The sequence below is a fragment of the Tinamus guttatus genome, unplaced genomic scaffold (assembly GCF_059628265.1).
Source record: "Tinamus guttatus ecotype Peru unplaced genomic scaffold, ASM5962826v1 Tinamus_guttatus_pri_ptg000602l, whole genome shotgun sequence".
NCBI classification, from domain to species: Eukaryota; Metazoa; Chordata; class Aves; order Tinamiformes; family Tinamidae; genus Tinamus; species Tinamus guttatus.
In genome coordinates this window covers 1,803,118-1,823,954 of record NW_028289136.1, presented here as the reverse complement: position 1 = coordinate 1,823,954, position 20,837 = coordinate 1,803,118, and the positions used below count along the sequence as shown (strand labels likewise).

At 39.6% G+C, this 20,837-nt stretch overlaps 1 protein-coding gene across 13 annotated transcripts in view; it reads left to right on the top strand.

The window, feature by feature from the left end:
- Positions 1–20,479, top strand: part of DLG2 (discs large MAGUK scaffold protein 2) — a 946,755-nt gene extending 926,276 nt beyond the window's left edge. For all 13 annotated transcript variants that reach the window (XM_088534958.1, XM_088534959.1, XM_088534956.1 and 10 more), the window contains 6 exons: positions 5,403–5,453; positions 6,229–6,330; positions 7,485–7,657; positions 8,665–8,774; positions 14,276–14,367; positions 15,286–20,479. In XM_088534958.1, coding sequence (XP_088391084.1) covers positions 5,403–5,453; positions 6,229–6,330; positions 7,485–7,657; positions 8,665–8,774; positions 14,276–14,367; positions 15,286–15,392 — 635 coding nt within the window. In that variant the 3' untranslated portion in view covers positions 15,393–20,479. The remainder of the gene's footprint in view (positions 1–5,402; positions 5,454–6,228; positions 6,331–7,484; positions 7,658–8,664; positions 8,775–14,275; positions 14,368–15,285) is intronic.
- The last annotated feature ends 358 nt before the right edge of the window (positions 20,480–20,837 follow it).

Below are 20,837 nucleotides of genomic sequence, written 5' to 3'. Positions count from 1 at the left end.
CCAGCCACTGCTATCTGGTGGAAGAGATGCAGGCAGGGCTCTTCCTCTCCCCATGGGAGAGCCAAGCCATTTAGCAGCAGAGGAAGCCAATTCTACATTATGCCAAGTGTCTTTCTAGTCTAGGAGATTGAGCCCAAAGAGCCTAATTTCATTCTCTAATGATTCATTGGTGTGTGCTGACATGACATTTGGCGGCATGGCCTTGGGTAAACAGCAACTCTGGTCATCAGATTTTGTAAATGATTCTTTCAGATGGTCACCCTGGCATGCCTGATGGAGGCTGACTGTGAGTACAATTACTAAGAGACCATGGTATATGACCATGTCTCTTGGGGGGACCTACAGACCACCTGAGTGCAGTTAGCTACTCTCTGGACTTCCACATTCCTTTATGTCAGTAGTGTGTCTTCTTTCAGCAAATGTCCTCCAGAAAAATTATGGCTCAGGAGCAGAGAAGAATCATCAAATGGAGGAAAGCAAGAGAAAGATGGTCAAAGAAAGCAGTTAAATTATGAGGAGGAGGAGATAAGCAAGATGGACTTGCAAATTCATCAGGCCACAGCTCTATCCACTGGTGAAATAGGACATACTAAGAGGAGAAAAGAATAAGATGAAATTCATCGAGAGCAAATAGAAAGCTGCTGGAGAGCTCACAGTTTCTGTATGGGATTGTGGCCTTTTTTCAGTGCCCCTTTTCTTTCCTGTTTCCCAAGCAGATGAGCAGAAAGAAAAAGGGGTTTCTGTCCTACTGTTCTCTGAATTGTGAGAAATCAGCAATTCACACGGAGGCCAGCACAAAGAAACATGTTTGGGTGAGAAAGAGAAGTGATTAGCAGGTGCTATGTTCTCCTGCGGGCTTTCATATTTGCCCCTATAAAAAACAGACCCATTGGAATCCAGTGAAGTGTTCTGCATTTTTTCTAGTGGTCTCTGGCTATTGCTTTAGCGCCTTTTTTTTTTCTAACTCTTGCTTCTCTTGATGAGCATTCAGTTGGAAGCATCTAATGTTGAAATCTTTGATATCTATGACCATCCCTAGAACCATTCCAAATCAGGGGTACAACTACACAAAGTGACAAAGAAGGTTTCTGAGACAGCTGTCCAGGCTATGCACTGAAAAGTGGTTAACAGAAGAAGTTTCAAATGAATTAGGATTAGGATATGTGAATAAATATGAGATATTCATATTTATTTAGAAAAATGGGCTAAAACATTGCAGTATTTGGCTGAAGTATTCCATTGCTTGCATTTGGGGGTTAAAAATAAAGATACATAGAAGCTAGATATGCTTCATTTCAAAATATAAATTTAATCAAAAATTCCCTTACCTGGTCTCAACAGAATTTTTTTTTAAGAATTCTCAAGAATAAAGCTGTTCCAGACAGTAAACCTGATTTCTTCTGCTAGCGCTCTCATCACTGGGTTTGTAAAGAGAGGAAGACCTGACACCAAAAGTCAGATTCCCTTGATCGATGTAGATCTCTAAAATACAGGAATCATCTTCTGCAGTTTCTTACGCTCAGATCTCTTTAACGAACAGCAAGGGACATTTTTAGAGAGCACTTTGTTTCATCCTTAGGGCAACATCTAAAACAGACCAGAGGAATCTTGTCCTGAAGATGTCCATGTTGGTTGTATAGGAGCTCTGGGCAGATTGTTCAGTGGTGAACACCTACGCTGTCCTTATCTTCAGGAAGGAGAGGTGGTGGCCACTCCAAATCCCAGCAGTTAATTTTCTTTATTCCAGGACATAACCTTCAACTCCATTAAATTCAAGGGAACCACAAATACATTTGACAGCAGAATCTGGCATATTATAAAAAATAAAAAAGTGCTTTGGAGCCAGAAACAGATGTTGGCCTGATCTGAAAAGGGCTGAGCTGTCGCACAGCTGGTGCTGCGTCACACTAGCCATAATAATATGAAGACTATGGCCATGTCACTTGATTTGCACCTGCTCTCAGCAGTAAGATCAAGTTTACAGGGAAATATATAAAGTCTAGCAGAAAGTTGTTCTCATTGTCAGAACTATATTTGCAGCCATATTTGACTTATCCATGAACTACATGACCAAACAAAAATTGGAAGTGCTTCTTTTGAGCTCTATTGAGCTTAAAATGTTCTGATTTCTTTTTTCAAAATTAGAGTATAGGAACATATTTTTATGGATTCATCAATTCTTATTTTTAAAAACATGATTTTCATAAGGGCCATAAATTTTAAGTCTCTCCATTGCATATGTCTGGTAACTCTCTTACACACAGTTTGGTTAAGGTTTTTATAGCTGTCATCAAAACTACACATCCATTACCACATCTATTTAGCTTAATTGCATAATTGGTTATGATTGCACCAATTCCCTAAAGAGACAACATTTAACTAAAAGTTTGAAGTAAGAAAAAGTGCTAGAAACCAAAATTTTCACTCTCTGTACTTGATCAAGAAGTCATTCTTGCAATGAGAGGTAGATTCAGAATAGCATTAAAGCAGTCATTATTGTTATGCTAGTCCACTCATGGCCAGACACTCAAATTTTCTCTACAGTTCCACATATTATTTTATTATTCAGGCACATTCAGATTTGTACAAGTATTGAAGCCCCTACACACTATATTGATCTTAGACATATAATGTTGATAGACCACTTTTCAATCACAAATTTATTCTCAGATTACTCATGATCTTTTTATCTATTGGATTCTCCCCTAATTCTTTGCACTTGTCATATTTTCAGAAGTCATTTGCTTACTCACGTAAATAGAGATCCAGGGAGGAATTTTGAGCCAAATAGAGGTTAAGATATTGCCTGTTCCTTGCAGGTTGTGGAGATGAAACAAGCAAGATATTGAGTTGTGCAGGATGTTGCAAATCCAACACAAGTAATACATGCAGTAGCCCAAAACCAAAACCAAAATAGATGGGCCCCCAAAAAATAAGCCATTTTGGATTTCAGATCCATAAAATTCTGGTCAAAGCTGTCCTGAAGATGTAATGACAGCTTTAAAATGTGTGCAGCTCTTCCATGGACTAGGCAAAAGAGAAGGTAAAACCTGTGCTTGCTTATCTCTGCTCACTGCAATTCTGTGACTAAGCCAAGTGTTAGTCCACAGAAAAATTTTTAGTACCAGAGTCATCGGCTCTTTCCTTCAGCTGTCCTTGTCACTGCCACTTCTTCAATCCTTGCTGTTTAGATGCTTTTATAGGACAATAGAGACAAATAACCATTTCTCCCCTTCCCTCTCACGGCAGAGCAAGGTGTCTAAAACAGGTCAGATGAACCACGTCTTCAAATAAGCACTTGCCTATTTGTCAGCAGCCATTGACGCTAATGGGCACTATCTCAGACATAAACGATCACAACGAATATTTCTGAAATCTGGTTAAATGAATCGTTTTCTGCAGATCTGCATGGCATTGAAAAAAGTATTTTCTAGCTTACACATTGTATCCCTTCAAACAGGCTCCCCTCCATTTGTGTAGTACACAGTGGTTTAATCATCCATCCCAAAATTGACTTTCCGAGGTTGTTGAATAGCACAGCCATGTCTCCTCAGGGCTGGAGAGGGCAGGCAGTGCAGGAGCATCCTCTTCCAGCCTGGAGAATGGATTTTTTCATCTCCAGGCGAATGGGATGTCCTGCGTTTCTTTTATCAACCCAAGACTTTCCAGAAAAAATATATATATATATAAATCTGATGTATGAAGTCTAGGGTATTAATAACTCTAGGCTCTTAATTTTGCAAAGATTTAAAGTTAACCAAGTGATTACTAGATTGAATATTTACCAAAAACAAGGCAAAATCCATTTTCCATTTTTTCCACAATTTTCACATGTAATTTGCCTTGCCCTGAAAAGTTGTGTGCTCTCTTTCTTTTGTTAAAAAATGGTGTTTCTCATTAGCTGCTTCAGCAATAGATAATTTAGAGTTCGTCCTTACTGCTCTTCCTCTCTCCTAACATCTCCAGCATGTTTTTCTTTGCTTCTTCTTGGTCCTTAATTACAATATTTTTTATGTGAAAAACTTTCTTACACATTTCTAAGAAATTGTGTTGATAATAAATTATAAAAAGCATCCATGTACAGATCAGATGCGTGTGGTGGGAGTCTGTTAAAGACTAAACAACCAAATTTTTGATGTCTACCTGTGAGCTATGTGTCTGAGTTGCCCCTGCATTCACTAGATGTCTGGTGAAGACCCTTAGTGGTGCCTAGGGAGTGACTCAGCTAACGAGTCCACTTGAGGGTAGAGCTGAGTGTCCCTCCTAGTAAATCCTACCCATAACACACAAGAAGGCAGCAGGCAATATCCTTCCCTGCACGTGCACGATTTGGTTTGCCAGGCAGAATAACGGAGCAAGGAGTCATGTGTGAGCAAGCACGTGAAATGAAGGTGACCCTGTCTATTTTGTAAAAACCCTGCTACGCTTCATGACACCCTTTCTTCTCTACTATCAGAATTGTTCTATTAAGCAAAATCCCAAGTGTAACTCATCCCAGAGATAAGTGCTAAACTAAGTAAAAATAGAATCATAGTTTCTTTGCTCAACTCAAATCATATTTAGAACCTGCCAGAGTCCTTATGTGGTGCCTAACATACAGCACTGACCCAGAAAGAGAAATGCACATGAATTTTTCATGCAGCACACTGAAGAATCCTCCCTCCAACTCCTCTTGCCCTCTCGGAGAAGACAATGCTGCATCAAGATTGTAAGCCTGGACCTAGCTTGTGTTCCATATAAGACATTTTTTTCTTGTAACAAATTCCTCTTCTTTATTTTGCTAAACGCCTTGCAGAGGCACCGCCACTCACTGGCTAACAGGAATGGAGTGAGGTCATGTACATAAAACATAGTGAAAATAACATTCCTGCTTAGGACAGGAGTGAGGGTCAGAAAACAGCTTGTACCTAGATATCAGACTGTGAATAAACTGGGCCATGCGGTTTATGCACAGAAGGATGATCAGTGAAAGCCTATTTATTCTAACAGTAAACATTATTTAACTTAGCCTGTGGGTTTGCTCTGCAGCTACATATTAAGACCCGAGTAATTGGGAAAGCAGAAGAATTGTTTCTTAAAATTCTACAATATCCTTGCAAACATCCTTGCTATTAAATCAAAAAATGAAGCCTTATTGCCATTGATATACAGCTATTCTATATCATTTTTAAAAAAGCCCAATTTCAGCACAGAGAAACATGTGGCTGGGGAGGAAGGAGAAGGGGGAAAAAAAGAGGTCTGGAAACCTCACAGTTGTTAGGGACTTTGGAATGGTTCAGGAGAGAGCATTGCCAGAAAGAAATGTTGAACCTATTCTGCCTCTATATGAAGCACTTTATCAAATTATACTATTTGAACTGTTGCTTGTCAGCTTCAATCTCTTCTCTTTCTTCTCTTATCAGGAGGCCAGGAGGACTGCATCCTTTCTTATGAACCTGTCACAAGGCAGGAAAGTAAGTCTCATCTGCTTTACTGCCACTAATGCTTAAATTTTTCATTTGACATTTTGGGTCCAGAAGAGACATAAGCGTTGTTGTGCTGTCCCCACCTTCTCTGTGGCTCCTTTTTTCTTGGCTGCTTTGGCTATTGCATCAATGAGAAGTGTATGTGAGGGTCTCTCATGCTAGCTCCCATTTCCTAATGCAACCAAGACTCTCCCCAACATGTTCTCATGGCCGTTATTAATAAATATATTAGTCTACAAAATACTGGGTGTAGATTTTTTTTAGATTTACTGCATGATTGCTACTTATGAGAAATCTTTTATTTTCCTTTCCATTAGATATGTGCCTCAACCAGGATAGGTCAACCTACAGCAGTGCAAACTCAAAATGTTCTCTGTTATGGTAATACAGCCCCCCTGGTTTAATTGCTGTCATATAACTGAGAAGAAAAAAATGGATCCTGTCTCCTTTCCATGCCTCATGACAGAGTCCATCTGAGAGCATTTAGGAGTAGCTTTTTTGAATAATAATGAATGTATCTACTACCAAATAATCCTTTGCCTACATGTGCACAGACTAGCAGAGGGCCCTGAACTGTACATAATAAGGAATCTCAGTGCCCATTTCTGTATCCATGGCAATAAAAAAATTACTCTCCAATAAAACCTATACATCTGAGATTTCCCTTCGTGCATATAGTTAACTCAGGTTAGTGCATCTTTGGGAACATTTACTGTTATTTCCAGTAACACCATCAAAATATGCCTTTCTTTCTGTTGTTCAGTTAACTACACCAGACCAGTTATCATTCTGGGTCCTATGAAAGATCGGATCAATGATGATTTGATATCCGAATTCCCTGATAAGTTTGGGTCATGTGTACCACGTAAGTACTGTTTTATTCTTCATACTGCAGCCAAGGTAGATCCCTTGGTGAAACACATAATGTGAATTGCTGTGAAAGCCCTGCCCTTATGTAACTGTGCTTCCCAAAAGCCATTTTTAGAACTGGATAGAAAGAGGACCTCTGCAGAGGCTGTGGTTTCAGTCCCATTGGAATTGTCATTCTTCTGAAACAAGGAGTGGATTCCAAATCAGGATACTGAGTTGGGAAAGCAGACTTCTCTATTGGGCAGATATAGGGAAAAGAACAAATATATATATATATGTATGTATGTATATGGTGAAGGTCTAGAAAAAATTTCTGTGTATTTCAAACCTCCCTCAGCCATGCAGGACCCCATTCCATTTCCCTGCAGGTGTCTGTCCGGACAGGATGCAGAGCCAGTTGCTCTGCTGCTCCAGGGTGTCCATGCTCACCCCTTTCAAGAGAGCTCCCTGGATGTGGGAATGATGGACATTTAGCACTGGGATGTCACAACTCATCAACAATGCTCTGACATCAATATATCTTAGTGCTATCTTTCCTATTTAGATGTCTTAAAAGCTCCAGCATTTTACTAAACAGGGGACCTTCTAATAACAAAGTCAGTTCACAGATCACTTTTTTCTGTAGCTTTTTAAATGAGATTAAAGTCTGAAAGACTAGTAAAATGTTTCAATATAGTAGCGTAGTATCCACTGATAAAAATATGGGATTTGTGTAGAATTTAGGCTATCTAATCTGAAAGTAGTATTGGACTAGATTTATCTGATTTATCTGATTATTTTTGTTTGGATCATTAAAACTAGTTTGCTGTTTATTTTGGCCTCTCATTGTAATCTTTCATTCCTATGCCATCAGCTTAAAACTGCTAAAGATCACACCAAAATCGATCTTATGATTAAGGCTGAATTCAATGGACAGAACTGCCATTTATTTGCTTTGCTGAAATGGAGAATAAGATTAGAATCAGAGTGTGGAATAAGTTTTGCATTTGTTGTGTATACTCCTCCTGAAAGCGTCCCTCTGCTCATGAAGATGAAGCACCTTCATGGTCTGCCTGAAAAAGCCTTAATTACAGTATTTTATTGAAATCATTTCATTTTTATGAAATGCTCTTATGGACCTCTTGATTTTCTGTCTTTTATTTCATGCAGATACCACACGACCAAAGCGTGACTATGAAGTTGACGGGCGAGATTATCATTTTGTCATTTCAAGAGAACAAATGGAGAAGGATATCCAAGAGCACAAATTTATAGAAGCCGGGCAGTACAATGATAATTTATATGGAACTAGTGTCCAGTCTGTGAGATTTGTGGCAGAAAGGGTAGGTTGACGTGCCTTTCATAGTCCATGTGACACAATCTGTTTTGCTGCCCCACTGTAAGTCAGACATGATGCTTCTGCCAACATATAAAATATCCACAAAATTTTAACCTAGTATTTCTAGCCTTACAGTGACTTCACAAGTAGGAACTCTAGCTTTGAATGACAGCATTTTTGGCACTTTCTGCACCCAAATGTGGTACCATGTGTTCACAAATGTTTTCACAATGCCTTATGTATGCCCCAAAACTGCCATCTCTCTTTGGGGTCAATTCAGAGGAGTTCAGAGGCACTCTGAGTGGTTGGTCTGGTTTGAGCACCCAACTCCAGGTTTTGGACTTACCTTGAGTCCAAGCTCTGCTTGAAGTTTCCTTCTGTGGCTTGGACCAAGATATTTAACCTCTGTATTTCTCAGCTTCTCTGCCTGTACAATGAAACTAGCAACAACACACATTATATCCAGATTTTTTTTTTAGGTAGCTTTTGTAAAGCTTTCTCAGGACAGTGGTGGGAAGTGCTTTTTGAACACTAATAATTGCAAAATTGCAGACACCTCTATGAGACAGATAAGTAAACTTATCTCACTCTCACAGAGGCAGAAAATGAAGCACAGAGAGAATAAATGACATGCCTCAGGTGACTTAAGAAATCTTAGAAATATGAAATAAATATGAACTGATTTAACAAGTAAGAATATAGACAGCCTATTATTTTTATGATTCAGTTTTCCTTGTTTCTGAAGAACAGTGCCCCCCTGAAAGTTCATTGTAGTTAAACCTCTAGAATAAAAAAGAACCTATTCCCATGTCTTCAGTATAGTCTTTAATATTACTAGCAAGGCAAAATAAACACTGCAGAGAAGCGGATTGTGTGTCCCCATGTCCCCTTCCCTGGTGTGTCAGTGATGGCTCTGCTCCAGGACCCTGCATTGCAAAATTACCTCCCTTCTTTCAGCTGAACCTCAGCCAACGCTGCAAAAATAAACGTATCCTCATCTCTTTCCAACAGGGCAAGCACTGTATACTCGATGTGTCAGGAAATGCTATTAAGCGATTGCAAGTTGCACAACTCTATCCCATCGCTATCTTCATTAAGCCTAAATCATGGGAGCCTCTGATGTGAGTATAAAACCCTTCAAGCTTTTTTTTTTCTTCAGTCTATCTCAAATGGCAAAACTCAGGTTTCCAGCTGGCATTTTGTCTGTTCTGTAAAATGAATAGCAAGAGGAGGCAGGAATAGTGAAGACTTCCTCTCCATGTATGCCCTTGACTGGGTGCTGCATGGTCAGATTTACCCTGGAGGCCAGAGGGAACAGCCAAAGCTGCCTTCGAACCTTCCACACTTGGGACATGCAGTCCTACATGGTGGGCCCCAAAAGGACAACCTGCCAATGCTCAGTGTATTTTTTCCAAACACATGCAGTGAATTTAGCCAGGCCTCTGCAGCAACATGTGACTTGCCATAGGGTGGCATGTGCTCAGGGTGCACGCACAGAGGTACAAGCAGAGTAAAGCTGGGTCAGACTTTCTCTATTAGGCCAGCCTTTCTTTTACTTCAAGGTTCATAAAAGGACAGGGAGAACCTAAAGGACTGGAGAGGGGCAAAAGTAACACTTAAGGGAAGAAAAGAGAAGGCACAAATTTCTTGCTGTGACCAGGAACCTAATTGCAGTACTGAGAAAAATGCTAGGAGCCCACAATCAGTTAAGGAGCTAAGGTGGCACCATTTGGCACTAGCTATTTTCGTGAACCACTTGAATGTTGAATTGTATAGTACTTTTATAAGGTTTGTGGTGAGCACAAGGTTGAGAGAGGTTGCAAGCACTTTGGAGGATAAGATTAAAATTCAAAGCAAAATCAGTAAGATGAAATCAACACAGACAGAGAAAATTAAATGCACAACTACAAGTAAGGAATAATTAAGCTATAGCACTGCAGAAAAGCATCTGGCACTTGGAGTGTGTCACACAGGGCTGTAAATGGAGGGATAATGCTGTTGGAAAAAAAATACTGTCAGTGTGGGTTCTGTTAACATCAGTGCTGAGAAGGGACACAAAACAATTATGTTGTTTTACTTGGTGTGGATGAGGCCCCAGCTGGCACACTCTGCCTGCTTCTGCATAGCATCCTGGAAATAGAAGAGGAATGAGGGTTACCTGGTCCAGAAAAGAGGCAGGTGACCAAGAAATATGAAAATAATATTCACCATGTTAATTTTAAAATTTATTATGATCAATTGTTTCCCATGAAAAACAAGGGTAATGCCAGAAGTTATCATTTTCATTTTACTGTGATGGGGATGGAATTTGGTACTCTGTGATTTCTTCTCCCCAAAGGCTCTGCAAGCACCAGGCAGATATACCCACAAGAAAATTAAATGTAGGCATCCCCCTGCTATGACAGATGCACGCCTGGTTGTGTTGAAGGCCCATCCGCGAGTATGGGATCACAGAGCTGGGGACTGCTAACGTATCCCATCCCATGGCTGAAGGGGACTCTTTATAGCCCTGACTTTTGGATATGAGATGTTGTATGCACAGGGAATCACAGAGCATATAGTACTTAAACATCCCCCGCCTATCCAAAGATTGGATATCCTGGGTTGGATATTTTGACATTTTTTTCAGCCTCACAGTGCAGTATCTTCTAATTATTTTGCTGCTAAAAGTGACTAGGGGTTTCTAATAGACTACCTTCTGCATTGGTTCATCATTTAAGAGAAGTTTTAACCTGCAGTTTTTCAGTAGCTAAGGTATTTCCATTAGCATGATAAAAAAGGAAGTGTATTGATAGATGGGGTCCTTATTCTGATAATACATGTATATCAGATACAACTGTAAAGGCAGGAATAAAGCAAAGTCTGATTTAATGCAAAAATATCAAATCTTTGAGCAGATTGGATGAAAAGTGTTATGTAGATGCAAAGCCTCAGGATGTTCATCCTGCTATTAAAGCAAAGCAATGCTAATATTATACTTAGGACTAAACAAATTACGTAGATAGTAGAACTTTTCTTAGTGGGATATATCAAAAATTACTAGGCTATTCTTCACTCTCTAAATCAAAACCTGCATAAGTGTTGACAGGAGGAACATAGAAAGTGAAATTTGTTATATGGCTATTGAATTGCTTATTCTACAAATGTTCTCCTGAAGACCCTTCTAATTAGACTTAATTAGATTTAAAAAAATTACACCCTAATTTAACTCCAAGTTTCTGTGGGATAGCAAGAGTTCTTGCAGATCAGCACAGGTTCTGGAATTTTTGTAGTAATGTGGTTTATATAAACAAATTATGTAAACACAATTCAACTACTTCTGAAAAAAATCGAAAAAGTAATGAATTCAGGCATCCTAAATTACTTTATGCCCTGCAGCTTGCTCTCCACAAGTAATCTTTTTATCTACTTAATATATCTAATGTGCATTTATCTCATCAAGCAGCACCCAAAGTTAGTTTCTAACAGAAATAAAAACCTCTTAATATAACTGGTATCATTCTCTTTTAAAAACTGCCTTGAGAATAGCAATATAATTCTGAGCTTCTTGCTCGCCATTTATTTCATTTGCTAATGAAGTTATATGAGCCAGGATATATAACAGGTGGCTGAGCAAATATGTGCGTGGATGCAAAGTGTGGAGTGGGTTTGCAGCGTGCGGCTCCTTCGTGTTCCCTGGCTCTGCACATGGCCCTGCCTCCCGGCAGTTGCAGGACAGATTCCTACATTTCCATGGAGGGTCCAGCTGCCTCATTTTTACCATGGTCTGTTTCCCCCAATGAGCTGATGTGCTGTAAATCTGCACACTTGTTTTTCTCCTGGTAATTTGTTTATACAGCCCTTTCTCCTCGGTAAGGGCTTTAACAGCATCATTTGCTGGTGTGCATGGATGAACGGTCATAGCCCCTTCCTTATGGATACTGTGATTTTGCTACAAAGAGGTTTCATGTGGTTTGCCAGTGCCCCGTGGGAAGAGAAAGAGGACACTTTTATATCAATAAAACTGTATTCGCTCAGTTTTGCTTCATGTGTGTAACTACCACAACAGAAAAATTCCAATTCCTAAATGGGAAGGGGATATATTAGTACAAAATCTGTTTATAATGATGGATTTATCTGCTGAAGCTATTTTTCTTGCTCACATAAACAAGTTGAGAGTTAATGAAATAGCAAGGAAAAACTGTCAAACAAACGAACAAAATTGACTGGAAGAACCTATTCCATCATCCTGCCCTTCCTTCCCCACCTTTAAAGACTCCATCAGCCAGGTTTAATCCCAGGAGGGTCCCTGCCAGCACCTCTTGGTCAGCTTATCCTTAGAGGGATGAGGATGGTGGGATCACAGCAGTGAAGGCTGGAAGTAGCAAAGAGGCTGCCTGGGCGAGCTCTTTACCGTGAGAGGAGAAAAGCCCTCGGAAAGGTGCCTGAAGGGACAGCTCTTTGCAAGCATTTTTAATTCAGCAGCTGTGCAGATTCCTGGCTGGAGGAGAAAAGATTTAGAAGGGATCCTCATTTGACAGCACTTTTAATTCATCGTGACAAATGGACATCACTGTCCTCCCGCTCTCCATCCTCTCCCTTGAAGGCACAGGATTGGCAGAGGCATGAGCACAACTAGCATGGTTTTACACTGCAGGCAAGCTACGTTCCCCAAATCTAATGAAAATTTCTGCTTGTTTCAAGTACTTGTTCGTTTAAAGGCTCATTTATAAGATCTATTATATAGATATTCTCTACTTTGATTTTCAAAGATCTTCAGGAAGACTTCTCAGAGGTTTACTAGAAATAGAATGGGAAGGAGGAGGATGTTATTAGCACTAGAATATTGACTGAGTGTCCTTAATATGTGGTAATTTGTTAAGTTTGCGTACAAATTTGCAGTGCTTGGTCCCACTCCAAGACAGAGCTTGGGTTAAGTTCATTAAAGATGTGTCCAAGTAGGCATAGCTGATGAGAAGCCTGCCTGAACTGAGTTCGATAACAATCCTTCCCATAAATAGAATTAGCAGTAATAGAAATCTAACAGCATTACACAGATTTGCATACACTAATCCAAAACCTATGAATATAAACCACAAATGACTGCCATAAGTTTTCAAAAAAATCTTTCTTACCTAGCATTCTGTTTCTGCTTGCGCTGGCAATAGATTTAGCACTTCCAGAGAGAAATTTTAAGCAATGCTCCCAGTTATATGATTAGTTATACAGACAGGCAATTTTAGGGTCGAGTCAGTTCTATAAATACATTTTTGCATCTTTGGCTACTTACATGCCATCTTTCAGAAACTAGGTAGGAGTTAGTTGTAGCAAGTTCATACTGTTGTGCATTTTAGAGATCATTTTTTATGCACCATCATGCACATAATTTCCTACATGCACCACACATGTCATGCTATGCAGAGCCAATTACTGCATAATCATATGAGTCCGTGCAAGGCATTAAATCAGGTTAGATAGACTATCGGATGCTCTCTGCTTTCCTAGCTGCCTCAGAAAATTTCTGTCATATTTTAAGAAAAATGAATACATGCTATGAAAAAGATAGAGTCTATTTGCTACTAATAGCTTATTTACATATTCTCAGGCATATATGTGAAAGGCATTGAATGAGTATGAGCTTGATTCTTTGCAAGCTGCAGTGTACAGTGGAATTAACAACTGAGCATGTTTGGGCAAGACAGCTCATTTCTTACAGTTATTAAATAATGCCTCTGTTGAAACAGAAATGCTCCATCAAATAACAAAACATTCACAATAATGCAGAGTTACTGGCACTGTCTACACTTTAAGTTTATTGGTACTCTATGCATTTTAGAGCTTACACAACAGATTGGACCAGGAACTATATATATAATTTAAAAGGATGGAAAAAGAGAAGAACATGAGTAACTAACTTGTACCGCCTCTTCCTGCTAAAAAGACTCAGTTTGATTTCTCATGATTATGTAGAACTCATATCTGTGCCTGAATCAAAAAATCTTTCTGAGGGACAGTGCTTGTGTTCCTCTGGGGCTCCCTATGGGGTTTACCATGACTGCAGGCTTCTTCCTATGGAGCCAGGAATCTCAGGATGCTGAATCCTGCCTTCAGTCAGTGGTTTCAGTGCCATGACCCCAACATGAATAAAAATCCAGTTTCCATTTCAGCAGTCTGGAAGGTCTTCTTCACCCAAGACAGACAGCCACAGTCTTGGGAGATTCCTGCTGTAACTTCTACTCATACGTCAGGAGCACCATGAGGAGCATTCTGAGACTCAGATTTTGACAGCCTATTGATTCCCAGACTAACCCAGGTTTTTTGATGTTACCCATACATTTCCGTTAGCAGTTATGAGGTTTGGGACTCATTTTCTTTAGAAGAATAGAGTGGCGACCTCAAAATACAAATTTAGGGGAGAAATGGACATGAGAAAATGAAAATAGAGATTTCTATTATCTGACAATAAAACTGAATTTAAAACACTGAAACTTCCCATGAACAGGCCAAAGAACATCAGCTCTTGATTCTTATACCGATCTCTGTTATTCAGTGAACATATCCTTTAGAAAGCTATCTAAATAGAGCAGTTTATTCAAACTCAGTCAATAATCTAAACTTCTGCGTCACTTCTGTCTGTTTTTAGGGAAATGAATAAACGTCTTACAGAGGAGCAAGCCAAGAAAACCTATGATCGAGCAATTAAATTAGAACAAGAATTTGGAGAATATTTTACAGGTATGTATTTAGACTAAAAAAATGTTTCCTGAGATATAGTCTGTAATTTCACTCAAGGGGAGGGGAAGAGTTCAATGTTTCAGATATTTGATGTCCAGAAGGACTAAGACTACTGGGTATGAATATGAATTCCCTTCATGATCCAAACCTGCTTTCTATAGACTCAGGAAAAAATCTTGCACCACTGCATTTATTTGTACCAAAGCAAGATTCCTCACTATCTTAAGGCAAGAGCCAAGCTATGGGTCATGGCAGAGAGAGAAAAAAGCATCTTACAGACATGGCAGAGGGCAGGATTTGACTGGCTCTGGTTCCCAGTATTTCCTTTGAACTAGTTTAGGAAGCTTTCTGCTGAGGGATTGGTATTTGGGGATCCCACTCAGAAGCTCTCATGTTGTCTTTCCGTCTGCTGACACTCCCTGGATCTCTCACTGCAGTTTGAGATATCTCCTGTGGGGAGAGAGAATTTCAGAGCTTAGGCACTGTGCTTTGTGTTGAGTTTCCTACTTATTTGCACACATTGGGCCTGATCTAGTTAATCTTCCAAGCCTAGAGTGAGTTTAGGATAACTGGGACAGGAAAAGAATGTCCATCCAGTCTTGAAGTAGCTTCAACATCAAATGAAATGTAAAGCTTGAAAGGTGGAACCAGTCACACTGCCCTCCCAACATACAGAGCTGCTAGTTAAATCAAGTAACCTAGCTCAGTGGTCTTCATACAAGCAGTATGGGTTGGGCCTCTGTAATGGGAAGATGTCCTTAGTTGCCATCTGCAGGTTGTATGACTTTTCCGTGATTAACAACACAATATACTACTATTTCTTCTAATTTCAACAATATCTATTATTACACTGTCAATTTGCTTGATGATGTAGAATGTAACAATTAAAAAAAATATTGATATGTTTCCTCACTGCAGCTATTGTCCAAGGAGATAGCTTAGAAGATATATATAATCAATGCAAACTTGTAATTGAAGAACAATCTGGGCCTTTCATCTGGATTCCTTCAAAGGAAAAATTATAAATTAGCCACTGCACCTCTGATTACAACGGGAGAATATTTAGAAGAAAACTATAATATACTATTTGGAGGCTTTCCTGTTTTTGTTGCATTTATGTTCTTTGCAGTCAATGTGAATTTTGATGAATGTACAACACAAAGTGTTTGAAGCCATGAAGGACACTGATGGGTCAAAAGGGTAGAAACAAAAAGACTTCTACCACATAAAGCAAATCTGTTGCGTGCTCAAAGCACCAGTTGTAGGTACAAACTTTTGATGTGGAGACCCTCTGTCAAGGGGAGCTAGCCACCTACTGTGCCCATGCGGACATTTTGATCGATCTCAATGGCTGAGCTCAGTGTGTTGATTGCTTTAAAGAGAAGTTCCCAGCTCTTGAACCTCATATAGGGCTTGATCCTGCAAGGCGATGAACACTTGGTCCCAGTTCCTACACATGTGAGTAGCCCGTTGACTTGGAGTCACTAGTGACCCCTCCCTACACCGTTCAGTCACATCCGTTCTTGTAGGACTATTCATGTGCTCAAAGCTAAGCACGGGCTAAAGCGTTTTGCTAGATCAGGGCCACTTGCACCTTGCAAAATCAAACTCAGAGAACCAGGTCCACTTCCTACTGAAGTCATTGGTAGGACTGTCTTAGACTTGACTGGGAGGTGGATCCTATTCTAAGCTTGTCATTGCACATTTGTAGTTGGTACACCTCGACTTTGGTAACTATGCACATCTTTTGATTTCTGAAACCAAGTCAAGCATTTCTTTTCTTTTCCCCCCATTTGGAAACACTATTGTGTCAGGAACTAGTAATAATGTAGTTTATTTCAATGGAGTTTGGGAGTTGGAGAGGACGGAAGCATTTCACATCACACGTGCACGCAAACACATTCCCATGCAGACACACACATGTATGAGGATTCACAGCACCTACATTGACAAGGAGGGATACAACTGGGAAAAGCTTTAAAATTTTTGATTGTCTATTTTATCATTTATATTGATAGAAGGCACTTAAAGATGGAATAATTTATAAAAATAAAAAATATATTGATGTATAGAAACTAATTTCTATAGGTAAAAAATGTTTTTGTGAGATATTTTGTAAAGATTAATTAATTGAAAGATTAAATATTTACACCCTTGTGTGACTGTAAAATGTAAAGAAGACCATCAAGTTGCATTATCCCTTTTATGTAACAGACTCTCTATTATTAATGACAAGCAGGATAATTCCTTAAATTGTAGTTGTCAGGTTGGTTTTCTCTCAACTTAATCCTCTCCCTTGCCTCTATTTAATCATGATGAACTCCTATGGAAAGGTCTCTTAAACTGACTGCCCTGTAGGACATTTTTGAACACAAAAGGGTAATGCATCTTTAAACTGAAATAGATGATTTTTCAGAAGCAAAATGTCAGTGCTTGAATAATTTTCCTCTTGGAGGGAGTCACACTTCACCTAAAACGTTTTATGATTCTTCCTGTTCCTTTAAGGGAAATACCAAGAGCGTTTGAACTTTCCTGTCTTCATAGGCAGGCAGATCACCAACTAACTTCTATCTTCATTCATTTCACAGTCAACAAGGGTCTTAAAAGTGAAAACTGAGGCAATGGACGTTTGCAAGGGATTTGGGGAAAGTCTGTGGAATTTCAGCTTGGGGTGCAAGAAAGCAGGGAGGGAAGTATATTTCTTGTTTCGTACTGCCCTTCCTTTGCATGCTGATGCCATGCTTCGCTCTGACACACAAGGGGACTACTGCAAAAGATACTAGAATTGTAAGCTGAACCTCCTTTACATCTGCTGCTGGACCAAGTTTTACATAAAACCCAGAGCCTCCTGCCTACTGGGCGGCAGGAGTCCAATAGTTGTTACCTGGTGGCTACAGTAACCCTAAAGTTTAAGGACCTTTTAAGGGCAAATGCTAAATAAGCTCCTCGGTTACTTGTCTCTTTGAAGCTTACGTTTCTGCACCCTGTCGAGCAGACAGGTCTATCCGGCCAGCTCCCCAGAGAGCCCGACTCGCTGGATGTTTGTAGAATTGCCACCAGTGGTGACAGGCTAATGACACGGGCATTGCAGTGGCCCTGAGGAGGCCACTCACTTACTGCCCTGCTATGATAACTTTGAGAAGTTCACGCATCTTTTATTACGATTCTTTTGCCTGGCCAGCGCAGATTTATAAACAAGGGTTTCAGCTGAATCTATGACAAAGCTTTGCAACCAGAAGGGCTAGAAACTTTTTATTTTTAACAAAATATAACTGAATGAAAGCTCAGATTTTGGATTATTCTGCAGAAATCCACAGAGTGACCCCAGATCTTCGGAGGCCATGGTTTTTTCCTTGCTGGCAAAGCACTATTGCCCCAGGTTGGGAAATAGCCCACTTGACCTGAAAAAAAAAAAAAAAAAAAAAACAAGTATCCTAAAGCAGGAACTTCATTTTAATTTTCAGCTCTGTTTTTAAGCAATCAGTCACATCTGCTTCTTTGTTTCTTAGTTCAGCATGCAGCCTTTTACGGTACTATCCTACTAGTAACTGTTTTGCTTTGTCATGTGCTGTGCTTTACAGTGAACAGTAACACTATGGCTGAGTACAATCAATTTTTCCATCAGTCCTCAGTTACTGTAGTAACATTATTTATTTTTCCCTGTCTGTTGTTTGTGCTTCCAGTTTAGAGTTGCCATTGCACTTCTTTTTTTTTTTTTAATAAAACATATATTTAAAAACAATTCACCAAGAGGAGCAGTGAGAGGTCTTCTTTCCCTTAGAACTTGCACTCCCATTTGTTTTGTGTTCTGGCGTTTTGTGTTTCATGTTGCAGCATTCGCAGGGCTGCAGTTTATTTTTGCATCACAGCTGTTCAGATCATACTGGGTGGTAGTGGCAGGAGGAAGAGAAACATAAGATTCATGCAGAATTACATCTGGTACAGACAAAAAAATCCAACTTACAGCCCACAGCATTTGGCACCTCGGACCGCATTGGTGCTAACATGGCTTAGCGTAATCAGATGTCTTTTCTGTCCATGTAATGGATTTGCAAGTGTCCAAACATGAGACAAATGCAAATGCTGGACCCTTTAGGAAAAGTGCCAGATCACACCCCTGGTGCTATTTCTCATGTTCTGGCACAGTGTGTAGCACTGTAGGGTCTAAGCAGAACCACAATCACAGGGCTTTTTTGTCCACCCATGGATGATCACAATGACATCTCGCTGGTTTTGTGCAGATGTGCAATATTACAACCTCTTTGTTTCTTCTTTCCACAAAGTATCTTCCATGCACTGACTCATTTAGAGCTTGCTAACAGGACTCAGTAAAACTACACTCTTTACTGGTCCTACTGGCTGACCATAAACCAGTAAAAGAGCCTTTCTTGCTTAATTCCCCCTTCCTACAGAGGTACCCTGTCCACGCTAGTGCTTTGTAATTTTTTTCATAGTAAAGGCTGTTTCTAGATAAATATTCTGTGTTGTAATTGTGTTTGTAGCTAGCATGGGTCAATGCTCCAGCGTGGATAGGGTCCTAGGAACCACCCTGTGAAAGTCTGGGATAAGAAATATCTCCATCGCACTGAAATTTGAAATCCTCATCCTGGAGAGCAGTGCTGAACCTGAGCTAATAACCACTATAAGCCAGCAACAGTGTCCACATTATACAACATCCACCTACCTATTTACAATAATTTTCCATGGAGAAATTGTTGGTGTTTCACTGTTACTTACTCATTAGCACTCAGTCAAATTGCATTTTTGCTTTAGTTTTCTTTTTTGTTGTTGTCTTTTTGTTTTCAAATTCTGAAAAGAGGTTTCAGTGACTGACAACACCTGTGAATATTTATATGGAAAAAAAAGCATTAAAGAACAAAAGTTTCCATCTTCTTTTTAAGTTGCAGATTCAAAGCCATAATATCTGCAGTGTTCACAGAAAGTGGTCTGTCAGTGTTCATAGCTTTGAATCTCAGCATTCTTTTTTTCTCTAGAACATTTTGTCTGGCACGTTATGCATGTAGTTCACTGTGCAACTGCATTCATGTGCTCAAGACCATGCTTTGATAAAATAAATGTATCTTACTGTTACATTAAAGATAAGACATCTTGTCAGTTAGCTCAGAAATAAGAACGAGGTAATCATTATGTGAAAAAAAAGACTGTTTTAGAGCACAACCCAGCATCAAAGCTAAGAGCAAATAACACCTTCAACATACAGCTAGTGTGGATCCTCAGCTGGTATAAACCATGGTTGCTCCACTGATCTCAGTGGAACACCCACTGTTTACACCACCTGACTTTACCTATATATCCTCTCCATTTTGCCTACTTGATAGCATTACTGTAAAACGCCAAGGCCGTGTAATTAAGCAAGAGCTCAGCACTTCCTTCATAGTTACTGTTCCTATCACTGTAGCACCCAAAGGGCTTAGTCAAAAACCAAGACCCTTTTTGAGGTAGGTGCCGTGAAACTGTTGAACAAAAAGACACTCCCATGGGCCAGACGCTGTGGCCAGGTTTTCAGAAGGCTTCAGCTCCACCATCATCTCACCACAAGCAATAGGAACCACCGCCTGGTCGGCCCTTTGGAGAATCAGACTTTAAAGTGACAGGAGCAAGACATGAGCTATCTCATCCCTCATGCAGCACTAGCAGCTTGCACCCTCTGGCCCTGACCTACAGCCCAGGCAACTTCCAGTAATGCCCTAGGTAAAACAGCATTTTGGAGAATGGGCGGTAGCCAGAAACCTAGGTTTTAAAGAAAAAAAAATCTTAAATAAATAAATAAATAAAACCAAGAGTTGGCTCTTAGTGAATAGCAACCTTTTAATTTCTGGATTTGTGTTCCTAAATTTGAGTCTGACCTTCCGAGTGCAACAGCCTGTCTTCAGGAGGCCGCTTCTGTCCGACCACGCTGACCAACTTGTGTCTCTTTAGCAGGATGTTTCTCAACCCGGCTGTAGTTTGGGGTACTCAGAATCTGAACTGGAGTTTACAAATACACTATCCAGCTTACACTCCTGTTATGTGTAAATACTCTGCGCATCCATTCCATTTGTGTAAAGAATAAAGCACACACAATTATAAAAATTAAGATGTATATTTCATACTAGCCGTGTCCTTGCTTATTTATTCCGTTCCAAGCCCTCAGCTGTGGTTCAGTTGTAAATGCTTGATAGAGTGTTTATAAATATGTCATGAATTTTATTATAAAATATTAAAGCATTTTTACACTTTATAGCAAATGGCTTCTTCACAAGGCATAATTTGTCTTTTTTCCTTAAAACATATTAGTGAAAGAGAATGAATACGCTCTTAATGTCTTGAGAGAGAATTGCATCTATCACCCAAGACAAAGAGAAATCTGGAAATGGAAAGGACTGAGAATACAGAAAGTCTTTTTGCTTTTTTTTATTATTTTTGAATTCACTCAAAAGTAACTACTGAGAACATTCAGTTTGCTGAAG